Raw genomic sequence first — 23,355 nt, 5'->3', positions numbered from 1 at the left:
TCATTGTGATTGTTGTTACAAGGACCCATTTTTTATTCTGGCGATCATTTTACTTTGATGAAATTAAATACAATTTAAATTATGTACACCGATTTTACTTATTATAACTGGGCTAGATACAAGTTGAGTTTAAACTAAATTGTTGATGTGTCTCCATTCCCTGGAGTATCATAGATCATGTGGGTGACGGAGTAAGGTTCATAAGTTATGATAGCACGTATGATAAACGTCGTATTCAGAGGGCTTATTTGAATAATAATAAATATATTTTTGTTAATAATTTTATTAAATTATTACGTTTCAGATTATATTTAGTAATTGCAAATGATAAAAACCGCAAAAAATAATTTAGAGAGAAACGCGGAATGGATTTTGCTCATAGTGACGGAGTTTGGGTACTCGGTGATATATACAAAGACCTGCAAATACAGAGTTATCTTTTGCTTTGCATTGGACTATAAAATGAATGTCGTCTTTTTTAAAAATAAAATCTTGATAGCCGCAATCGCACCCTGCGGGCTTTGACAATGTTTAGAAGAGCATATTAAGATTGTTTTCCGTTTTTGCATGTCCAAAGGCCCGAGAAATGTGTTTCGCCATTAAAACTTAAAAATTTTCTATTTTTAAAAAATATTTTAACATAATTTTTAAGTCACAAAACTATGTCTAATTCAAGAATTTTATAAACACTCCCCCTTCCCCCCCCCCCCCCCCGCAAACAAAATTATCCCTTCTCCTTTGGAAAAAAAAGATAGATATGTAACAAGCGGGTACCTATTATTGCCGAGTACCTATATAGTACCAATGATCGTAACTACTCGGCCTTTTCCGTCGCGAAAAAAATAACCCTAGCGGAAATTATAACGAGTAGTTTCGGAAATTGACGAGTAAATACGATTATCGTCATACAGTATAACATTGGAGGAGGCCCCTCTCTGCCGAGAGCAGGAACGTCCCTATCTTCAAAATGACACCGAGGACAGGCTGTGCTATATTTTTCTTCTTGTGTCTGGGGCTGGTTACCAAGGTTGACTCCTTCTGTCCTGGTAGGTTGTTTTGTGTTTATTTTTAAAATGGCCTACTTTCGATTTGTTGTTATCATTTTTTCGTTTGGTGGAAGGGGGTGTATATTGTCCAAAACAGGGGATGTTATATGCATGTTGCTTTACTTTCGTTTTGTTTTTGTTTTTTTTTGATTAAACATTCTTAGTAACGTGATGTACAGCACGTTCAATCATCACTTACAAAACTGTATTGGGGTTTTGCGTTGCATCAGCCATGGCTCGGATGATAACGTCGAAAAAGAATGGTGAAAACTTTAAAAAAAATATAAACATTTCCCATCATATATCTCCGTAAGAAATGTGTCCGTTCCTGTGAACTTTTATGAGTGAAATATGATATTGTGTCAATAGGCTTCGCGTCGGTTGACAATGGTTTTCTCGGGGTGTCAATTTCAACTGTTACCCTCTCAAACAGGCACTATTTATATATTATAATATTATAGTTTAGTAACTAGTAAATATATAATATTAAAAAAAAGAGAAAAAATACAAACAAATAAAAAGATTTACATACAGGTTTAGGTTCTGTGGTATAATACAATACATGTAAGTAGGACTAGATGGATTATTTGAATCTCTTTGTAAATTTAATAAATTCAAGTACATTATTATTCATTTGCAGTCATTTCACTAAAGCCAGTCGTTGATTACTGTTGTAAAAATGGTTGGGAAACGGGTTGAGAATTTCAAAGAAAATAGATCTTATTTAAGGAATAAGGAATCATTCTTTGAGAATTATGAGGTGATAATTTCGGTCGGGGCATGATCAAATCCAATAAAGCCCGAATGGCTTTATGATAGATTTGATAACGACCCGACCGAAATTATCACCTCATAGTATTCAAAGAATGATTCCTTATTACTTATACATTTTAAGGAAGGAGTCTTTTCTGGTTTTCGACTTGTCAAACGTAAATTTGATGAATCAAGATGAACGGAAATTAAAATAATATATTTTTCTTCCTTTTTTACTATTATACAACATGGCTTAGAAAAAGTAATCAATGTTTAGAATCCAACAAGGACTATATTTTTGATGTAATATGGGCGTAGGAAAATATCACAAGTTTCGCAATTCAGAATTGCTGCAGGTTAATGAGTCTGTTTTAGCATTTTAAAAACAATAACATTAATGTTGGATTTTTTTTACTAATGTGAACTAATGATATGATACTTGGGTTTCAGAATATGTTTTTAAAATATGATTTGCCTATCAAATTACATTTTTATAAGCTTTTTAAAGCGCCCATCCTATACATTGATTTTTGTGAAAAAAAATCACTAAAATCAGTTTTTCTCTGTAATTAAATGGTAAATATATTAGCCTTTCTGTCTAGTGTTATCACAGGCAAAGACACTGGAAAATGTAAATATATAGCAATGTTTAAATCTCGATCATTTTGGTAAATTAAATGCAGATTTTTACTGACTTGGACCGGGGAAATTTATGGGTGAGATGAGGGTTATTACTGAGACAGTTCGTGGGTGAAAAAAGAAATTTTTGACTGACAACTACAGAGTCCGTCAAAGATACAGCAAAATCGCAAATCTGCTGATTTGTGACTGTAGCGGGCAAGGCAAATGTCTAAAAAATAATAAGGGAAAAAATTGAATGTGATCGCAGATGTACATTTCGTGATATTGTTCAAGTTGTTTGCATATCGCTGGTTTCATTTCATTTAAAGCGTATATATTGAAACTACGAGAGTACGAAAAAATTCTGCCAGATTGCTACCGCATATATTGATCGAATAACTGTAGAACTCTCCCTGTCTTTCATTCAGTGATTCGATGATTTTTTTTTTCAGACTGGGAGATACATAACTGCAGTTACATGTACTTCTAATCCATTTAAATGAATATTTGAATGTATTTAAAGTTAACCCCAGGCATGGTCATTGGGATGAAGATACAGTAAAGGGTCGATGTATATTGAGATGTGATGGTGGATATGAACCCTCCGGTTGTCATGTTATCCGATACTCACACAGAGAGGGAAAATGGAACCATGATTTCCCTAGTTGTCAAAAAGGTAAGGACATGGTCATAAGCGTGTTTGCTAACGCTAGACCCCTCCCCCCCCCCCCCCCACTCCAAAAAAAGTAGAAGAAAGAAAAACAAGAATCTTAATTTTTGTAAAGGACTTATGGATGTCAAGCTCATCATTCGTTTCCTCCTTCAGATGATGGCTTCTGATTTTAGATTAGGTGTTCATGACTCTCAAAGTCAAGTTGATGGATTATTAGATTATTATTAATGCATTGATAATACCTCCTACACATGTAGTTAGGCGTTAAGATGCCGTGTTTGCACTTATACATAACATTCTTTGCAATAGTTTCTGAGACTTAAATTATATTGAAATAAAATAATTAGGTTACGATTCAGTCCTTTTAATTATGAAATCATGTGTCAAAAAGGTACTTAAATAGATGCATAAAATAATATTAATAAGTGTGTAGAACCACCTTTAAAGATGACAGATAACTATGAAAATCTCATTTTTTTATCAGAGTGGCCGGTATCGGGAAAGACTCTGGCGGCGGTAGGGACCGGAGTCGCCGCTGTGGTAGCCACACCTGTGGTTTTAGCTGGAGCGGGATTCACCGCCGCAGGAGTAGCAGCAGGTTCCATAGCCGCTATGATTCAGGTATAATATAGACTGGATAATATTTTTTTTTTATTATAGACCGCTGACTTTTAAACAAAATCATGCAACTTTATCTTGTAAAAATATCGTTTCATGTGAATCAAGTGAATCAAGTCAAGTGAATATTAAGTGCTTTACTTTTTAGGCTTCAGTGGTTTAAACGTCAGTAAAGTGTCAATGTCGTAAAAAAAAATCATTGACAAAGTCTGGCAGTATATTGTGTTTTGATGTATTTTGTTTATTCACATGTAAGTAGAAAATAAAATGTCAACGTACCTGCTTGCCCAACTATAATATTAAGGGCAAGGTTAGAGATTTAACTTGTTGATGTCAAGTAATAGTATTTTAATGACATTAAACGGGTACAATTTTTTTTCAGACCCCGTTTACAGCGGTGGGTAGCTGGTTCGCTTTGTCACAGAGTGCTGGTGTGATAGGGACGGCGGCCACCACTAAAGGGGCAATAGGAGCTGTAACAGGGGCGATAACCTATGCGACGTCCTCTATGTTCTCTAACTGTGAAAAAGAATAACTAGCTTTTGTTTTCATTAGCCTATAATAAGCGAATTCATTAAATCTTTCTTGAGAAACTCTGACTTATTATTTTATTGCATGCTCCTCTTAATTATTTTGTTGTTGTTGACATTCTACCAAAATACGCTATGTTAGAATAGCAACGCACTTTAAAAAAAAATTCAAATTGCGTTATGAAGGTACAAGTTGATAACCAGTTCATCGTTTAATTGATTACAGAAAGGTCTGTTACAATGCACTTTGAAAAATTACGCACTTTGAATTTTTTTTTCAAAGTGCGCTAATTTTGGGACCAAGTCAACACATTTTGAAATTTTTCCTTCTAAGTGCGTTGATATCGTCGATATTAACACACCTTGAAAAAAAAATGATCAGGGTTTAATCCAAATAATTGATACTTTTATATACAATAAATAATTGTTTTAACCTTGCTTAACTCAATGTGATGTATTTTAAAAAAGAACCCATTTTATTCTCAGCTATCTTGATAAACAGTTTCTTAATTAGAATATTTTTCTTCTCACATAAGACAATATTGACAATTTACACATAAAGAACTATTTAGAATTATCCAAATATGACATTAACTGCAACTCTTAGCAACTGCATTTTCCTTTTTTGTGTACGTAGCAAATTTACTTCATATTTGGTACACTGGGCTATGTCAGAACGGGTATGATTTATATATATTGATAAAAGAGATCAATATATAACATATTTCAACTGGTTAATTGCATGTGCTTTAAACAAACATGATTTGAAAAAAAAGAATACTGTCGTGTCTACTTTTGGGGAATAATCTTTATTTGTAAAACTCGCTTGTAGTGAAGGACCCTTTTTGATCCAGTCTCCTGTCCAAACGGTTTGGGATGACTGTTAAATATAAAACCAGGGAAGGCGTAAAAATAAAAATTAAACTTGTTGTTTTATTGGCGTCTCCGATCAGAGTGTTTACAAGCAATAGTCACCAGTTACAATAAAATATCAATATCTAATTTGTATGCTCAATGGCATTTACAAACTTAAATGAACCTAACCTTCCTTAACCTGGTGACTCATAGAGTGATCAAACAAATATAAAACACTCACTCTATATCTATACCTCAGATTTATAATATTCAATACAAAAAAATGATTGTAGAACCCAATAATATTAATACTAAAATATCAGTCGAGAAAATTCGAATTAAACTCTAACTAACATATACACATTACTGGAAACATTTAACATTAAAAACAAATTACTCAATTAACTTTAACATTCTGTTTACTGTCTCCGCTAATTAATACGCACAACAATGTAAAAACTCGATTTAAACATTTACCTGCATTTTGTGACAAATAAATTGTAAAATCTCCAAACACCGGAGAGTGCATACATTATAAATGTAAAATCTAAACGTCTACGATCAACATAAAATATTCCGGGTCAAAGTTAAGTAATAAGAAAAATAACTGAATTAAATAAGAAATCAATTCTAATCATTATAACTGAGATATACGGTAAACAACTTTTAAATAGTTTTGTCAATAAATTTTGGTATAAGACTGCATTAAATTAACTTATCAACCCTGAAAGCTCAAATGCTATGAATTTATATTTTTGTTTCACATAACTAAAATAATAAAAGTAAAACTTAACTAATAAACAAAAATCATAACTGTTAAATATAAAACCAGGGAAGACGTAAAATAAAAATTAAACTTGTTGTTTTATTGGCGTCTCCGATCAGAGTGACCCACGGAGGGGACGCTATCTAGATCGGAAACCCGCGCTTCCCTGCCCAGGTACTGACCAATCAAAATCTTAATTCTTTGTTCAAAACTAATTTCGGAATAGATAATTCTAATTAATTTGGTGATCACGTGATGTATTTATTTATTCTAAACTGACCGAGGCTCGACTTAGAACCTGACGCTACAGGATAATCCCCTAACAAAAGGTCTAATGGATGGCACTTACTCTGACCACAAAATTAACAAAAGATAAAAGCGAACCTAAAGAACAACTACTAACAGATGAACACCTATGTACAAATTAAATCTAGCAGCTAGAATGAACTCAAACAAATATATGACATCTCTATATATTGGTTACGGATTAACTTGAAACATTCGTGAAACCTATCATTTTACACCTTTTACTTATCAAATAAAAAGATGACACCAAGAAAATTCTTCCTTGTGGGAAGAACAGCTGTCTAAACAAATCATTCTCTTCAATTAATCCGTGAATAATGAATAAAAAAAGGAACTTATACATCTACATGTATCATAAACAAAACAGACAAAGTAATTAAAGAAAAAAATAAAAATGAAATATTAAATTCTTTTGTACACAAAGGTCATTAAGTTATAACTGTCCTTTCTGACATATATTATTTTTCAAATAATATCTGCAATATGACTACTTTCTCCCTTGCTATAACTGCTTTCGTCCCTGAAAGCTCAAATTTAAAAGAACATAACCAAAAAAAAAATAAATCTTTGTATAACTAAAGTTATAATGATCAAGAATAGGTATATGAACAAAAATAGTTCTAAAGGTTTGGGTTTTTTTTCAATCAATGTACATTTGCGAAAATCTTGAAAAAACAAATAATTTTTTTTACATATTTCAAACACAAACAGTTAACATGTTGCTTGCAACACTTGTAAAACATAAACAAATTTATAGTGAGCATTATATGTAAATGCACAAAGGAGAAAAAAAAGAAAAAGAATTCATGCATGTAAAAAAACAATGCATGACAATCAACACCAAAAAAAAAACATATTTACAATGGAAAAAAAAAAATTGAACTAAAAACACAATTAATGGCTAAGTTTTGCGATTCTCATTTTTAAAGTTACATATGGGGATGACAATTAACTTTAATCTTTTCAGTGTAAGTCTTTAAACAGACAGCATCCACTTGTAGGGTTATTTATCTAGATAAAATGCATAGTTGTTATGTAAGATAACTACATACGCCATAAATGGCTGTTGTAAGAGTTTAGTTAATTTCCGGTGAACAAATGGGTTTAATGTAAATTTAGAAGGAACTGTAAGGGTAGTTTCAGTTTGTTTATCTGTAACAGAAAAATTTTCCCAAGTAGCAAAGTAGTCATATTGCAGATATTATTTGAAAAATAATATATGTCAGAAAGGACAAAACGATAGTGGTGTTCAGGGATGGGGTCGATTACTTTCAAAAGTAATTGATTAAATTACAATTACTTTGGGTTTTAAAAGTAATCGATTACAGGCTAATTACATCCATTTTTAAAAGTAATTGATTACATTAGATTACTTTTCCTCATTGTAATCATGATTACTTTAGATTACATTATTTATTTTTCAGTTTTTTCATAGTTTAAATGTTTCATCTTTAAAAAAACAGTGCATTTTTTACAGGACTCTTTATTCTATTATCAATGTAATTTGTTGCATTATTAACTATTTGAAGTAGTTTTTGCATTCCCCGATATGTATGCATAACAGTATCTACATTTGGCTTTCACAATACCTGATGATGGTTGATCATCAGAAAACTCAAACTGTTGTACAGCAGACATCTTTCTCTAAACGAAGTCCAACTAAAAGTGACCCTTTAAATAATTTTCCCAATTAAATAAGCACAGTATGTGAAATGTTTTCTAATGCGCCTAAAAGCAAGGACTGTTGAATAGCAAACTCATTGTATCGTAACTGGACATGAATTGAAACATGCCCAAGGGCAATAAAGGAATACTGGCCAACTTTAAGATAGCTGCAGAACTGTAGCTCTCCGAAAAAAAAATATTGACAGACCGGAGAGCTACAGGGCCACCCATTGAAAAAATTGTATATTTATTGCGCAGAAAAACGTGCGCTAGTTTTGGACTGATTTACCTTATTTATACGCAAATTCTGTGAAAACAATTAGTACCAATAAATTTTTCATGCAATTTACTACTGATATCGTCTGTTCACTTGCCTCGGATAGTCTTTTAAACACTATCACCAGTCCCGTAAATTCATGTGGTGCACTTTGTTTAAATGTAAAAATGGCGACTCTCGATCTCGATGTAAATTCAACATACTTGATTTTCCGAGGACGGTAGCGTGTTTCGATGAAAGTCTGAGGCAAATAAAGAGGCAATATTAGTAGTAAATTGCATGTCGAATTTAATGGTACTAATTGTTTTCACAGATTTTGCGTATAAATAAGGTAAATCAGTCCAAAACTAGCGTACGTTTTTCTGCGCAATAAATATACAATTTTTTCAATGGGTGGCCCTGTAGCTCTCCGGTCTGTCAATATTTTTTTTTTCTTGGAGAGCTGCAGTTTTGCAGCTAACTTTAAGACTGATCCTTATTCACTAAATATAAGATCAATTGAATAATGATTTCAACCTATTGAATTTTGCCATTGTAATCATAAAAGTAATCAAAAATTAATCATGATTACAGGATTTTTTCACAGAGTTATCGATTAAATTACGATTACTTGTAATCACAAAAATGGATGATTACTGAATACTCATGATTACTCAGCAACCTGTAATCGATTACAGCTGAATACGATTACTGATTATGATTACCCCATCCCTGGTGGTGTTTATCAAAAACAATAATGATTATTTAAAAGATCTGTGCAGCCTAATGCATTGTTTTAAGTTTATGATAATTAAATGTGTGTTAATGTTTTTTTTTTGATTGAAGTAATTTATTTGATTAGAAAATGAAAAGAGGGTTTATGTTGAAACACTTATAGTTTCTTTAACATACCATTGGAGAAATTGTTGTTTGGCCAGCTCGTTTTTTCAATATCACTGTACTTAACTTACAACAAAGCGTGTTTCTTTTCCGAACTTAAACATTTACTTCAAGTTGATGAATATCATATGTTTTTGAAGAAAAAAAATGAGGGGTAGAGGACCGTCTTTCTGTAATTGATTAAATGATACACTGGAAATTGACCTGTGTCTTTGGTTAATCCCCCCCCCCCCCCCATTCCCGTTCTCAAAGACAGTAGATTCACTACTGTTAACAAAACGTCACACTATCAACAAATTAGAAATTTAATTCCAGAATTTGTGATTTTTACTAAAAAAAAAAAAAAAATACTAAAAATTGTTAACCTTCATAACGCACTTTGCAATTTTTTTTCGAAGTGCTTCATTTTTTCAAAGAGCGTTGACACAAAGGCCCCCTACCCCTCATATTTCCTTCCAAAACATACAATATATAGCAATAAAGAAAAATTGTTGTAAATCAAGTACAGTGATAAAAAAGAAGAAGAAAAGAGCTGGCCATACAATCATTCCTCCAATGGTATGTTAATGCATCTGTAAGGGTTTCAACATACCTCTTTTCAAATTCTAATCAAATAAGTCGCTTCATTGTAAAAAAAAAAAAAAAAGGTACGTTGCCAAACATTCAATAATTTAGAGTCTAAAATAAGAGTAAGATGTGGGATTTTTTTCTCGCACTGATGTTCCAAAAAGTCATATTGTTTATGATAAACATTACTATCGGATTCTTTTTTCACATCTTGCTTGTTTATAAGCACATGCAATTGAAGCCAGTTGAAATATTTTATACATTGATTTCCATTATCAATATATATACACAGTCCTTTTCGTTTATGGCATAGCCCGGTGTACCAGATAAGAAATGAATTTGCTGCATACATATATAAAAGAACTAGGCATTTGCTAAGCGATGCAGTTTATGTTATATTTGGATAAATAAAATCTACCGATGTGTTCTTAATATGTAAATTGTCAAACTACACAAGCTTCTGAGAAAGGAAAAAAATTATAATCGAGAAACAGTTTATCAAGTTAGCCGAGAATGCATTTGGGTTTATTTATAAATACTTTATCTCCCATTGAGCTTAACAAGGTTAAAACAATTGTTATGTATGAAAGTTTCAATTATTTCGACCAATATCAATATATATCACCGCACTTTGAAGAAAAAAATTTCAAAGTGAATTGACTTGGTCCCAAAATTAAGTAAACGCACTTTGAAATTTTTTTTATTCAATGTGCGTTGTAACAACGCGACATGTTTACATGGTTCAGTCTAAGGCTTTCAATGGTGTACAGGAGTCTTTGTACTTTAAAAAGTCACATGCAGTAAAACATATAGAACAACTTCGATTCTCTAAGCCAGAATAAATATGCAATGCACCCTCGGATCGATTTTCCACTGTTGGTGTTTGCGGAAAGAGGTCTAGAGGGATCAGTAAATGGAACTAAATTCATTTTAATGTCAGTCTGATTTCAATCAATCAATCAAAATAGTAATTAAAGTCAGTGATTTAAGTTAGCGATCGAAGTGAGCAGATTAAGATAGCAATCAAAGTGAATGGTTAAAAATAACAATCTAGGTCAGCGGATCAAAATAGCATTCAAAGTGAGTGGATCATGCTTTACTGAACGTATCAATGTAGCGAACAAAGTGAGCGAATCAAGATTCGTTGGGTTAAATTTCTTTGTTTTTAGATAAAAAAAAAAAGATAATCATTTCGTTTGGATTTAAGAGGGCACGCTGGTCGTGGCCATTTTTAGACTGTATTGATCTCCTTTAGAAGAGCTCTTTGTAAAAGTATAGAAATAGACTGCATGTAAATTTAAAAGTTAAAACATATTGATATTTGAAAGTTTGAGTTTACAGTTCAATACATTTTATTCCTTACAAACCAGTCAAGCACGACATATTGTAATTTGGGGGGGGGGGGGGAAACCAGACTACAAAGTCCATTTTAACATGGTGTCGACGGTGAGCTGTGTATATTTTTTCCGCCTATGCCATCTGTGTATGGGACAGACTTCATTCGTTGATTCCAAATGTCCAAGTAAGTTTTCCATTGTCATGCTTTAGTTTAGGCATATCGAGACGATGTTCAAACACCTATAACATGTACAATGCATTCTAAATTCTACTTTCGAATTAATAATTCTGGTAAATACTTCATTAATTTTTAATGTTCAGATGTTCAGAGAGAGAGAGAGAGAGAGAGAGAGAGAGAGAGAGAGAGAGAGAGAGAGAGAGAGAGAGAGAGAGAGAGAGAGAGAGAGAGAGAGAGAGAGAGAAATTGCTATTTAGGTTCCTATCTTTGTCAATCTTATTCACCTTCATTCGTTTTTAAAACATGAACATTTTCTATTTAATGAAATAGATAAAGTGATCAAATAAAAAAGGGAACATAGGGAAATGTTAAAAGGCTTCTTAAAAGTTGACTACTTTAAATACTTTTTTGTTGTTGACTTTAATATCGCTAACAAAGTAAGGCCTAATTGGCGTTGCACGGTGTCCTTGGCAACGCGCAATGCACGCATGCGTAAAGATGAATACATGTCAACAGCACCCATCCCCCTCCCACACACACAGACTTCCATTTTTCTATTTGTTTCTTTTTATTTCCTTTTTTTTAAACTGAGTCAAACAAATTTTTACACTTATATATGTCTATACTCTGTCCCGAGTTTTTGCTTCCACCACTTTTTGCTTGATATTTCAATAACAGTAAATACCTTTGTGCTCAAACTAGGTTCATCCACTAATATAAAAAATGTCTTAGACTAGATTATCTGTTTTGAAACGCCCCCTCTACCGCTTCAGGTTTCAATACACATCCCAAAATTGAAAGCCTACGGAGATTTTGCATTGCAACAGCCATTAAGAAGCCCGGATGATAACGTTAAAATATTGCGCGATGTATTCCGAGTGTATTCCGAATGGAGAGAAGATGTAAACATTCCCCATTATAAATCTCCGTAAGGAATCTGTTTTCGTTCCTGTTAATTTTTCTGAGTGGAAAGGGATAGTTGATCAATGAAGATATCTTGGATATATTCCCTTTTAACGATTTCAACTGTATTTCTTTCACAAGTATGTGTAATTTTATGAAAAATCATCAAAAAGCGATGGAAGCAATAACTTGGGACAGACTATAATTTGTTTGTAATTTTTTAAAAATGTATCCAACTCAACTCTAAATAATTTTTTATTAATTTTTAAATGCATGACACATCTTTTATCTGTAAGTTGAAAACATTCTTTTTTTAAAATGCATGGTAAGATTTAAATGGCGAGCCTATTGAAATTGTCAAGTTAACAGGTTCACATATTTTGGATATATCAAGTGTTAAGGTAACTCCATACTCGTAAAATTCTCTGAGGAAAGTTAAAAAATTGAACTGATTTCAACTTAATAGACTCAAATGTCATCAATTGTTAGAAAAAATATACATGTCATCGCACTTTTTAAGATTCCAGATAAACATAAACTAAAGCATATTTTAGCATCAGAAAACTGTATTTTTTTTTCTTAAAAGTAAAATCTTGTAGGAAGAAATTAGTTTTTCTTGTTTAATTTTAATGTCAACTTTATCAGAAAACTAAAACTACAAAAATATTTTTAAATTAATCGTTAGAATAAGAAAAACTATAGCATTTAGACATACAACTGAGAGAAAAGTCAGAAAAAGAGTTATTTCCCCTTTGCATAGATAAGATGTATAAAAAAGTGGAAATTTAGGATAAAATAAAGCTGCAAAAATATCTTGAACCTACCAATAATTCTAATTACATCCAATATGGTTATATTCACAAAAATAAATAAAACTATCTTGCACAAATTTTAAAGAATTCAAAGTTTTACAAAAAAGTATGACATCACAGAACACTGGATCTACTTTAAATGCATAATACAAAGTTTGGCAATAACATAATTGCGGTTGTGAAGTATTGTGACAATGGTAGTTTTATGTTGATTGAGAATATATGTTTGAAAAGTCTGTGAGAGATTGCTGTATTGATTTTAATCGTTAATAATCTATAAATGAAAACAAGAGACCCATGGGCGACAACGCTCGCCTGGACAACAGTTGTGTATCCCTTTCAAATTAACTTTTCTCAAAAACATGTATTTTACGAGTTTACAATACATTGAATAATTTATGAAAAGAATCTTAGTTTATTTTGGACATCATATCTTAGGATCTAAGACGCATCAACTGATCAATTTTATCATCTTAGACCGCAATACATATGACTGCCGTCATGAAAAAAGGGTTCTTATCTTTTGACGTCGCAATGCTCAGAAAACGACGTCAAGGTTGCAGTATTGAAAACGCGTTTTTTTTCTTTTCTTTTCCTTTTTTCTCTTATGTGTTTGGTTTTTGAATAATTGGAGTCCGATTTACTTAGATACCACGATTAAAATATTTTTTCATACAATTGATTACTACAGAAAATCATTAAAGAGGCCGTAGCAATAGCAAAACTCTTTATTTTTTAGCCATATGTAATTTAATCCAACTCTAGCTTATTTGCGAAGTTTCAAGAAAATCGACTCTCTGGTTCTTTTCTGGGACCATCTCAAAGTAGGGGCCTAAATTCAACTACTATAGGAATACATAGGAAACTCATTTTTCGCAAATCAAAGCAGATTTAGAAAATACTACAATAGCCTATTTCTCCAATTGTTATATATGATTATAAAATCATTTCCTACCTTTTATGTAAAGAATACTAAATTCTACCGTCTGGTTTTTAGTGGGTCCATCTCAAAATATTGAAATACACCAAAGTTTGCAATATATTTGGATCAATACAAATGAAGATTTGAATAATGGATTCATTCCAAAAATAAGGGAAATGTCCTCAAGAATAGCATCATTTTGTGTATAAAATTCCAGCGGCGTACAATCTCTACTTTTTCTTTAATGTTATTTCTTATAACATACTCACATAAACTTAATTTTATCATTACGTCATAAAAGCGCAATGGCAACGCTCCCCTACCCCACAACGGAAAAATTGTTTTAGAAATAAAAATTTCCTTTAAAAAAATATAAATATTTTTATCTGTATTTTATTTATTGTGTTCAATTTTATAAATAATATCGTAAAAATCACATAAGAAGTATAAATCAACTGCATTATAAAACTGGAATGCGCAAAAACATGCGCAATGAAAACTTAAGTCGGCCTCCTTATATAAATGAAATATATTAATTTTATCGCCAAATACGAATCTTTAATCCAAAAATACGATAATATGTTCTAATTGGGAAATAACTTTGTAAATCTTCGTTGGAAATTCACCGCGCGTCTCGCACACACTAATCTGTTGAATGCGAGATTGGCCGGGGATTTCCGACAATGATTTTTAAACTTTTATGAGTTAAGTTGTACAGCTTTCATTTTAAATAAGCATGTCTTCGTGATGAGCGCCCTTCAGGATGTTACGTTATCGGATACAATTACTGGGAAGAGAAAAGGAACCAAGGTATTTCTACTTCCTAAGAAGGTAAAGGCATGAGCAAGTTACATGTTATATTACGCCTTTAACCCCCTTCCCGATAAAAAAAATTGAAACAGGTTGAAGGAACCAAAATCGTATCGGAGTCCTTAATGTTTTACGTTGCCAATGAATTATTTGTTAACGTCCTGTGTAAAGAAACGCTCTTCCAGGATAGATCTTCGATTGAACCTATATTTTATTATTTATAAATGTTAATCGATTTATATAATTACCTACATGTATATAATATTTGTATCTTTTGACAGGTGACCAATTGCATGGCTATTGGGATGAAGATACAAGAAATAACCGTTGTATATTAAGATGTGATAGTGGATACGAACCTTCAGGCTGTCATATCATACGATACTCACAAAAAGAAAGGAAATGGAACCATGATGTCCCTAGTTGTCAAAAAGGTAAAGACATGAGTTGGTTTTTTAAAGCTAGGTACCCCCCCCCCCCCTTTACAAGAAACAAACACACTCCGTTAACAAAAAAGACATGAGCAAGTTACATTTAAATACATCCTCACCTCAGAAATAAAGGTTCACGCTGCATTCAAGATTTAAAAACCTATTTTTTTAAGTGTACTTTTAAATTTTATTACAAATTTATTTATTAAAAAAGAAAACATTACCAAGTCCAAGAAAGAAGTCATTCCAGAGTATTAATTAAAGTGATCAATTTCTGTTTGATCCTAGAGTATCATTTTTGATGAAGTAGTACATTGTAATTGAAATTTTAGTTCGTGTTAATGATTCTTGCATACTCTCTATCGGAATGATTACTGTTTCCCTTTTCATCAACTAGGTTTGTGGTATGCTAAAGTTTTGTTCAGGTTATATAAAAGATGTTAATGTAATTCATCTTTGTTTGTGTTTGCGTTATTTAAAGAGCTCAACAAAGACGATCACATGCATTTCAATACATGTACTTGTTTATTAATATTAAATATATGCAAACCCAAAAATTAAATTTTTAATTTAGCCGAAAAAAGAGGATGCATTTATTTCAAAAACACAAGATGTAGTTGATTGTTTTATGTAATTATTATTGACTTTTAGCCATTTTATGTGAATCAAAATAAAATATTTTCAGAGCTTTGCACAAAGATATTATTAATGTTAAAAGTTGTCAAAATTTAAAGTAAAACGTGTGAATTTTAACTGACTAAACAATAGTTAATACACTAAAATGTAAAGTTGAAAATGTTTAAGGTAGATATTACGGTTAATTTGTTGACCATCCAGGCTCCTTAAATGATTACAATCTTTGAGGTTTTTTTTTTTATCAGAGTGGTCTGTATCGGGAAAGACTCTGATGGCGGTTGGGACTGGAGTCGCCGCCGTGGTAGTCACGCCTGTGCTTTTAGCCGGGGCTAGATTCATGAACCCAGGAGTGGCAGCAGGTTTTATAGCCGCTATGCCACAATTACACGTATGATATGGACTGGAGAAGATTAAATACGAATTTGTTTTTTTCCCACTATTATAGAACGCTGACTTTTTAATGAAATCATGCAACTTTATCTCGAATAATTATCATTTCATATCAGAACAAGTGCTTTACTTTTTAGGCTCCAATGATTTAAAACATAAACTTTCATTTTCGTAAATAAAATCATTCACAGAGCATAATGTGTTTTCATATTAAGAATAAGTAATCGATCAAATATGGTAGGGAAGATCAAGTTTAATTAGGCTAAGCCCAAAAGGGTTAATAATAGATTTAATCACATCCGACCGTTTTTGATCACCTGATACATGTATAATACATATTTGTGGAATGATCCCCTATTACTTGTTCAATTAGATATTGAAATTTGGTATAATTATACAAACCCCGTTTGCATCCCAAGTAGTCATTTGAGTCATTGATGAAATGTATATAACTATACAGTAGTAATAGACAGCAGTAATCCTGTTTTCCCGCATTATCACCGATGTGAGATCAGTTTGTCTCTTGTGTGACAGCAGTGTGTATTACACTGTATAACTACGCCGCTTTAAAACCTAAACAAACGTTGTCAGTTGCTGTTGGGGACTGCAAAATGATAGACTGAAATTATCCATTATGTTATTGTTTTGCTTAATTACAAAAGAAACTGTCGTATTCTTTCATTTTGAATTGCACTTTTAGAAGCACGCGGAGAAATAAACCGAAAGTAATCTTTTGAACGTCATGACAGAAAGTTGTCAGACATCGTTTTTAATGTAAGATAGTACGAGAAAAATTATCATTTATTATATACTCGTGTGGGGTAGTGAAATTCCACCTCGGGGCCAAGATATACGGTCTAGGACTCGGCAGAGCGTCGTCCTAGACCGTGAATCTTGACCCCGAGGTGGAATTTCACTACCCCACACGAGTAATGGTGATTGGTCCTATTAATCCCAGAAAAAGACACTGGAAAATGTAAATAATTCTATTTTTCAAACCACATACCATAAAAAAAATAATAGTCTACCCAACTTCAAAATTTTGAATCAGGTAGGAGAAAAAGTCGTATCGGTGTTCCTTACATTTTCACTTTTTTTAATATAAGATTATATTGACTTTTTAATGGCTTTAAAACATTATTCTTTCATTTTCAGAATCCGTTTATAGCGCTAGCGGCGCGAGGCTGGGTTATGTTGCCACTAGTCACTATAGGAGCTGTAACAAGGGCGATAACCTATACGACGTCCTTTGGTTCTCCAATTGTGAAGAAGAATAGCTTGTTTAACTGTTTGAAAAACAACCATAGTCAGTAAATTCATTAAATTATTTTTTTAGAGACTCATAACTTTTATCAGCCTTTTATCTTATTATCTTTTTTTTTGGGGGGGGGGGGGGGGTTTGGTCGAATTGTAAATAGGAATGACCAATTTTTATTTGACTTAAATTAAAAATATCAAGTTGCTATCGTTATATAGAGATAAATGAATTTTGTTGGATTTGTAGATTTAAGTTAATTAATTTTGAAAGACTCTTTTTACAGATTACTCCTACATTCTAGAAAATAAGTTTTTTCACATATTTATTAAAGCCTTGTTCCTTTCAATTTTTACTTTAAAAATGAAGGCAATTACTCTTTGACTAAAAACACACTGTTATCTTGTCTCAAACCCTGGATCTGCTCTCATATAAGTGTTTTGATATTAAGTAATAAAGCATAGAGAGTACAAATTTAGCGATTAAGGGGGTTTGATGCTCGTGGTCGTTTTTCGAATGTTCTGATTTTCTTTATTTTTTAGAAAAAGAGCTCTGCATACAAATATAGAAAAATACCCCTTTTAATAGTAAACTTAATGGGTTTTTCTTAACAAGAAATAGTTACAAAAAATCTTATATTAAATATTTTGATTGATCTAAGGCTTGTAGTTTATTACTTGTCCATTCAGCCTCACTAAGAAGGGATAAAAGGAGCGCCTTATACTTCAATCACGTGTTACACGTATAATTTGACTAGACTGGCGCCAGATTTTCACTCTAGTTTACCCTCTTGTACGTCATTTGCTGTCCGTCGGCGGAGGTTGGAAGCGTGACCCCCCATATTTGTTAAAACTACATAACCAGACTAGCAGATATCTAATAACATGGTGTCCGCGTCGAACTGTGTATGGGTTAGTTGGGTCTTTCTGTGTGTAAAATGGGTTTCATACGTCGATTCCTTCTGTCCTAATCAGTTTTTTCTGACAAGAGAGAGAGAGAGAGAATGCTTATTTTCATAAATTTTAATTACCTTTGATCCATTCCTTAAAAAATTCCTATTTTGATTTTGAATTTTTTCTTTGATATGAAGAAAGAAACATACATTCGAAATTTTCAGTTGGGTCCTTTGTTAATCATGCTTATCACTCCTATTTATTTTCAAACACGGTAACCGTGTGCGTCACAATAATTATAGCATGTTGATTTAGAGGAAAGGAGACCCTAGGCATGGCTATTGGGATGAAGATAAAATTAAAGGCCGTTGTATTTTGAGATGTAATGGTGAATATGAACCATCCGGTTGTCATGTTATCCGGTACTCACACAGACGGGGGAAATGGAACCATGGTGTCCCTAGTTGTCAAAAAGGTGAAGGCAGGAATTTATCTATCTATCTATCTATCTATCTATCTATCTATCTATCTATCTATCTATCTATCTATCTATCTATCTATCTATCTATCTATCTATCTATCTATCTATCTATCTTTTTTCTGCAGGTTAAAATAAGGCTTGTTATTAATACAGAAACAATAGTACAATTGTCAGTAAATAATGTATAATACATGATTATTTTCGCTTCGTGGTTTTTTTTTCAATTTTTTACACTTGACTTTTAGCCAAGACAATGGGATACATGATAAAAACTCTTTCGATTTACCACGGGAAAATCGTATTAATTTGCCAAGTCCTAACTTCGCCCGTTGACCAATGCAAGAGGAGAAAATAGAACGGGGCGACTTTTTCCTTGTATACAGTTAAGTAGTAAAAAGAATACATTATTAATGTTCAGTGCATCATTCTATAGAAACGAAATGGTGGCATTTTATACATTAGGCTTAGACCATTGTTTGTCAACATTAGAGTTCAAAATTTTCTAACACTCTTTAGGATTTTTTGTTCTTAGGTTACACATTTGCTTTTTCATTTCAACAAAAGTTTTAGACAACCTTTTTTGCTCTTCTAAAGTTACGTGGAACAATTTTATAGTCGTATGTAAACCATGGTTTCTTAAAAGTATTTTTAACATTGGTATAAACTGGTTTCTAACCAAAAACATCTAAAGCACTTCCGACCAAAATATCACAAATCTGTTCAACAGCATTATCAATAAACTTTAGTGATATATTTTCTAGTGATATATGCCTAATATTTCATTGTTCATTTGTTAACATTAAGATATTTTTCTGATTTATCTTTTACATAGTTATGATATGTATCTTTCATTTCAGAATTCCATGTTTTGCTCATTCTTTCGTTTGTACCTGTTGATATATTGATTCAGTGTTATCTTGGTTCCCAAGTGCTAGTAGTATCTCAATAGGATTATGTACATTTGATAGAAATGGAGAAAAGGGTAATATTCTTAAATCTTGAACATGTTTTAAAAATTCAGTATTAGAAATACAGTAATCAATAACACTTATTTTCTTGCATGTAAACTCACCCTCTTGATCACTACTAGATCTACCATTAAAATAATCATATTACAGTGTTTACAAACTTCAACAAACTTTTTTCTATAAGAATTACATGTAGCAATAAGATCTTTAGATTTTCTTTCAATAGAATTTTTTTTTAAAGACTGTACATCTAACTCATCAAAACCCAATTAAAATTAATGCCACTCTTTGTGTTATAAAGTATGTGTGGTGTTCCGTCAGATTCGTTATAGTCTCTCAATGTTGATGTTCTACTGTTAAAGTCACCGATAAGACAAACACACCCATTTCTTTGAATAAAAAATCAATAAAAAATCTCAGCCGATGAAATCCTAGAATTAATAGGAGATATATAAACGGTTCCTAGCAAAATATGTGTACATGTATTGATACCAAACGCTTTACCTTCTAATCTGATCCATAGTACATGATCACAATCATTATTAACGATACTACAAAACCCAGAAAAAGATTTCATAATACATACAATAATACCACCGGATTTTCGAAACGATAAAACTTGATCTATGTTTACAAAAAATATCAAAAATTGGAATTTCTATTTTTTCTAACAAAAATCTAAAAATCATATAGGAATTATATTTCCCATCGGACAATTGGATTCCTGGTAGGAATTTGATCCACACAGATAGTTATGCGATTGGAAATTAAGATTTTCTATGTGATGGAAAAACACGCCACGCATTCTTGAATACAAAATAAAATGTAAGTTTATATGAAACTTATTCAAAGATTTAATCACAACAATGAGTCACACTTGATGTAAGTAAAATTTATTTTTGTAACAATGATGTCTAATTACACTCGTCCAAGTTTAAAAGAAGGAATCTGTAAAACTATACAACCAGTATTCGGCATGCAGATTATTTAGAATATTAACTACCGGGAAACTTTATATTGATTATACATATTTCACGGACTTAGTCTTTATTTTTTTTTTGTGTTCTTTTGGAACACTAGGTAATTGTAGACTCGTTTCCATAGGATACGAAACTCATGTAAACAATATTTAATAGGTTAGCTAATATCTAGGATCCCAGAGATAATTTATTTAAAACTTTATCTTTGGACAAAATTGTGCTCCAGGACAGACGGAGATCTTGAATAGTACCCATCATTACCGTATTCTATGAAAATTACTATTTTCACCAGGCTAGCTGTAGATGTTCATATTATGGTCATATAAACCCAATTCCTTTTAAATGAAGATTGACTGGTCTGTATGGTATATGGATGTTAACCATTCTCCTGATTAGTTCACTGAAATATACAATACAAAGACATTAAATCCCAAAGTAAGCACAGTATTCGAAGTTCATGATCTTATTCGTTTTGAGGGGCATCTGCATCTGTTCACTTAAGAACACCTATATTACGTTACGTATTTTAAACGTTGTATAACCAAAGTTTGAAGTAGAAAAACATTTTGTTTATTTATGATATGGGATCTTCTTTAATTTACTTGTTCCAGTTTCAGTTACCAAAAGGTTGTCTCTAGAGTCCACACATATACCGTATGGATATCGTAAATCGTAGTTGTCAATGTAGCGGGGAAACTGTCCGTCTTTATCAAGGACCAATGCAATTTTACCAGTCTGATATCAATGTCCAACCATTGCTGTCTGAAGTGATACCGACAGGATCAAATATTCCATTGGTAGTAGAGGAAACCCCTGTATAAGTGAATCTGAGTTTTCCGGCCTTATTCACTGCAACCACTGCAGAAGCCCCATTGTCAGTTACACATATATCTTGGTTTCCTTTTTCAATCATGTATTTCGTGTAACCAAACGGAGAATTGGATGAATAGTGAGGCTGACCTCTTTCATTAAACTGAATGGTTTGTTTCTTTTTGGGACCATCGTATCGTACAACTTTGTTTCAGTATAATCATCATTTAACATGAGAGCTAAAAGATCATCAGAGGAAGTGCTGCAGACTTTTAGAGGTCTCCATTCTCTTAACTTGATTAAAGTATGTATCTCGTTATTCACTCTATTAATACTTTATTTTTGGGAACAGTGTAAACTAAGTTTCCCCTCTTTGTAACTTCTATGTCTTGTGGTGCGTTTCCTGACTTCGTTTTGATTGACTCTAGAAGTTGTCACTGCAGGTTGTGGAATGTCATCGCGTTGCTGTGACCAATGGTCCATGTTTTCTCGTCACTTAGACAGGCTACACTGGATAAAAAGTTACGCCCTGTGTCTACAGTTTCAACAATTCGGGGTACGGCCATTAATTCTCTGCTAGAGAAGCCCAAATACTCTATATACATCTGTTCTTGAGTTGTCTTGGAAGGAACTGACAGAGAACCAATTTGTTCATAGAGTACATCCTTGTTCATTTTAGTTCCAGAGACTTTTCATAAACATTCAGGCAAAAGACCTCTAAATTGAAAAGAAGGCAGTTGAGATACATGTAGCTACTTGAAATCGAATAAAATCGTGTATTACAGGTCAATGGTTGATGTTATCTTTTCTTCAGTGACTTGGCATTTCAGAAACAAAGCCTTGGACTGTTAAACCTAACGATTTATTGGGATAAAAAATAAAGATAAAACAATATATTTACATTCAACTGTGTTTTGTGATCGTTAAATGCATCTAAATGCAACAACTTATCACTGGGTACTCAAAGCTGAAAACTGCAACGTCACAAGCGAAAACCAAAGTTCACGCTTGTGGATGTTACTGTGGCTTTTCCATTAAAATTGATTTTCCCTCAGGATAAGAAAGGAATTTTGAGGAATAAATCGCATTTGCAGACAAGGCAATGTAAATATAAGCATTAAATCATAATTTTTTGAAGTATACAGTCTCACAACTGCAGCGATGTGTGCATACAAAATTTCTTAATGAGCTAACGCACGTTACTCAATTTGTATGCACACACCGCTGCAGTTATGAGACTGCATATTTCAAAAATCATGATTCAATGCTATATTATAAAATAACTGTTATACTGGTACATATCATCGTATTTAGTGGAACCAGAGTTTTTTCATGTTACCTATCCAAGATCACGCACTCAACTAAGATACCAGATTCACACACTTTAGGTACAGAATGTTAACGGTGCAGGCATTAATTATGAGTGGCAAAGCGGGCACAGAAATTCAAACAAATCTATTTTTATAAATTAAGAAATTTGGCAAATGAACTAAGAAGGCATGCACCAGAGTAACGTCTTACACCTTTGGTATTTCAACACGTGTGATATGATGTCCGTAAGGTATAATTGAATTTCACCCTATAAGTAATTAGTGTAAAATTAATTTAAAACCTACTTTCATTTTCAATAAACCAGCTCAAAATAGAAAAAATGAGAGTAAGGGAGTGGGCACGATTTAGCAGATAATTCCATGGCTTGTCCATCTAAGACATCACTGAAGTACATCTTGTTTGCAAATGTAATTGTCATTTTTTCCTAGATATTTTGCCTTAGTAAGTATAGAGCGCAGATATACTCATATTATATTGTGTTGTGTTGTGTTGTGTTGTGCTGTGTTGTGCTATGCTGTACTGTACTGTATTGCATTGTATTGTATTACATTACATTACATTACATTACATTACATTATATTACACTTTATATCAAAGGTTGCAAATCCATCCACTAAATATTGCAATTGAAAATGTGCAAATGTATATTAGTGGTCAAGG

The 23,355-nt window shown here is 32.4% G+C and overlaps 1 protein-coding gene across 1 annotated transcript; it reads left to right on the top strand.

Annotated features, from left to right (window-relative positions):
• Positions 1-861: 861 nt before the first annotated feature.
• Positions 862-4,304, top strand: LOC128164361 (interferon alpha-inducible protein 27-like protein 2B). The gene is made up of 4 exons (XM_052828158.1): positions 862-1,046; positions 2,944-3,096; positions 3,578-3,714; positions 4,094-4,304. The coding sequence occupies exons 1-4, from the start codon at positions 968-970 to the stop codon at positions 4,244-4,246; spliced, it is 522 nt and encodes a 173-aa protein (XP_052684118.1). The 5' UTR covers positions 862-967; the 3' UTR covers positions 4,247-4,304.
• The last annotated feature ends 19,051 nt before the right edge of the window (positions 4,305-23,355 follow it).

This window comes from Crassostrea angulata, chromosome 9, assembly GCF_025612915.1.
Source record: "Crassostrea angulata isolate pt1a10 chromosome 9, ASM2561291v2, whole genome shotgun sequence".
Lineage (NCBI taxonomy): Eukaryota > Metazoa > Mollusca > Bivalvia > Ostreida > Ostreidae > Magallana > Magallana angulata.
This window is presented reverse-complemented; position numbering and strand designations above follow the sequence as displayed.

Coding starts and splice junctions, on each gene's coding strand:
- LOC128164361 (XM_052828158.1), top strand. CDS start 968: ATGACACCGAGGACAGGCTGTGCTATATTTTTCTTCTTGTGTCTGGGG. Junction 1,047..2,943: donor GGTTGACTCCTTCTGTCCTG/GTAGGTTGTTTT, acceptor ATGTATTTAAAG/TTAACCCCAGGCATGGTCAT. Junction 3,715..4,093: donor CCATAGCCGCTATGATTCAG/GTATAATATAGA, acceptor ATTTTTTTTCAG/ACCCCGTTTACAGCGGTGGG.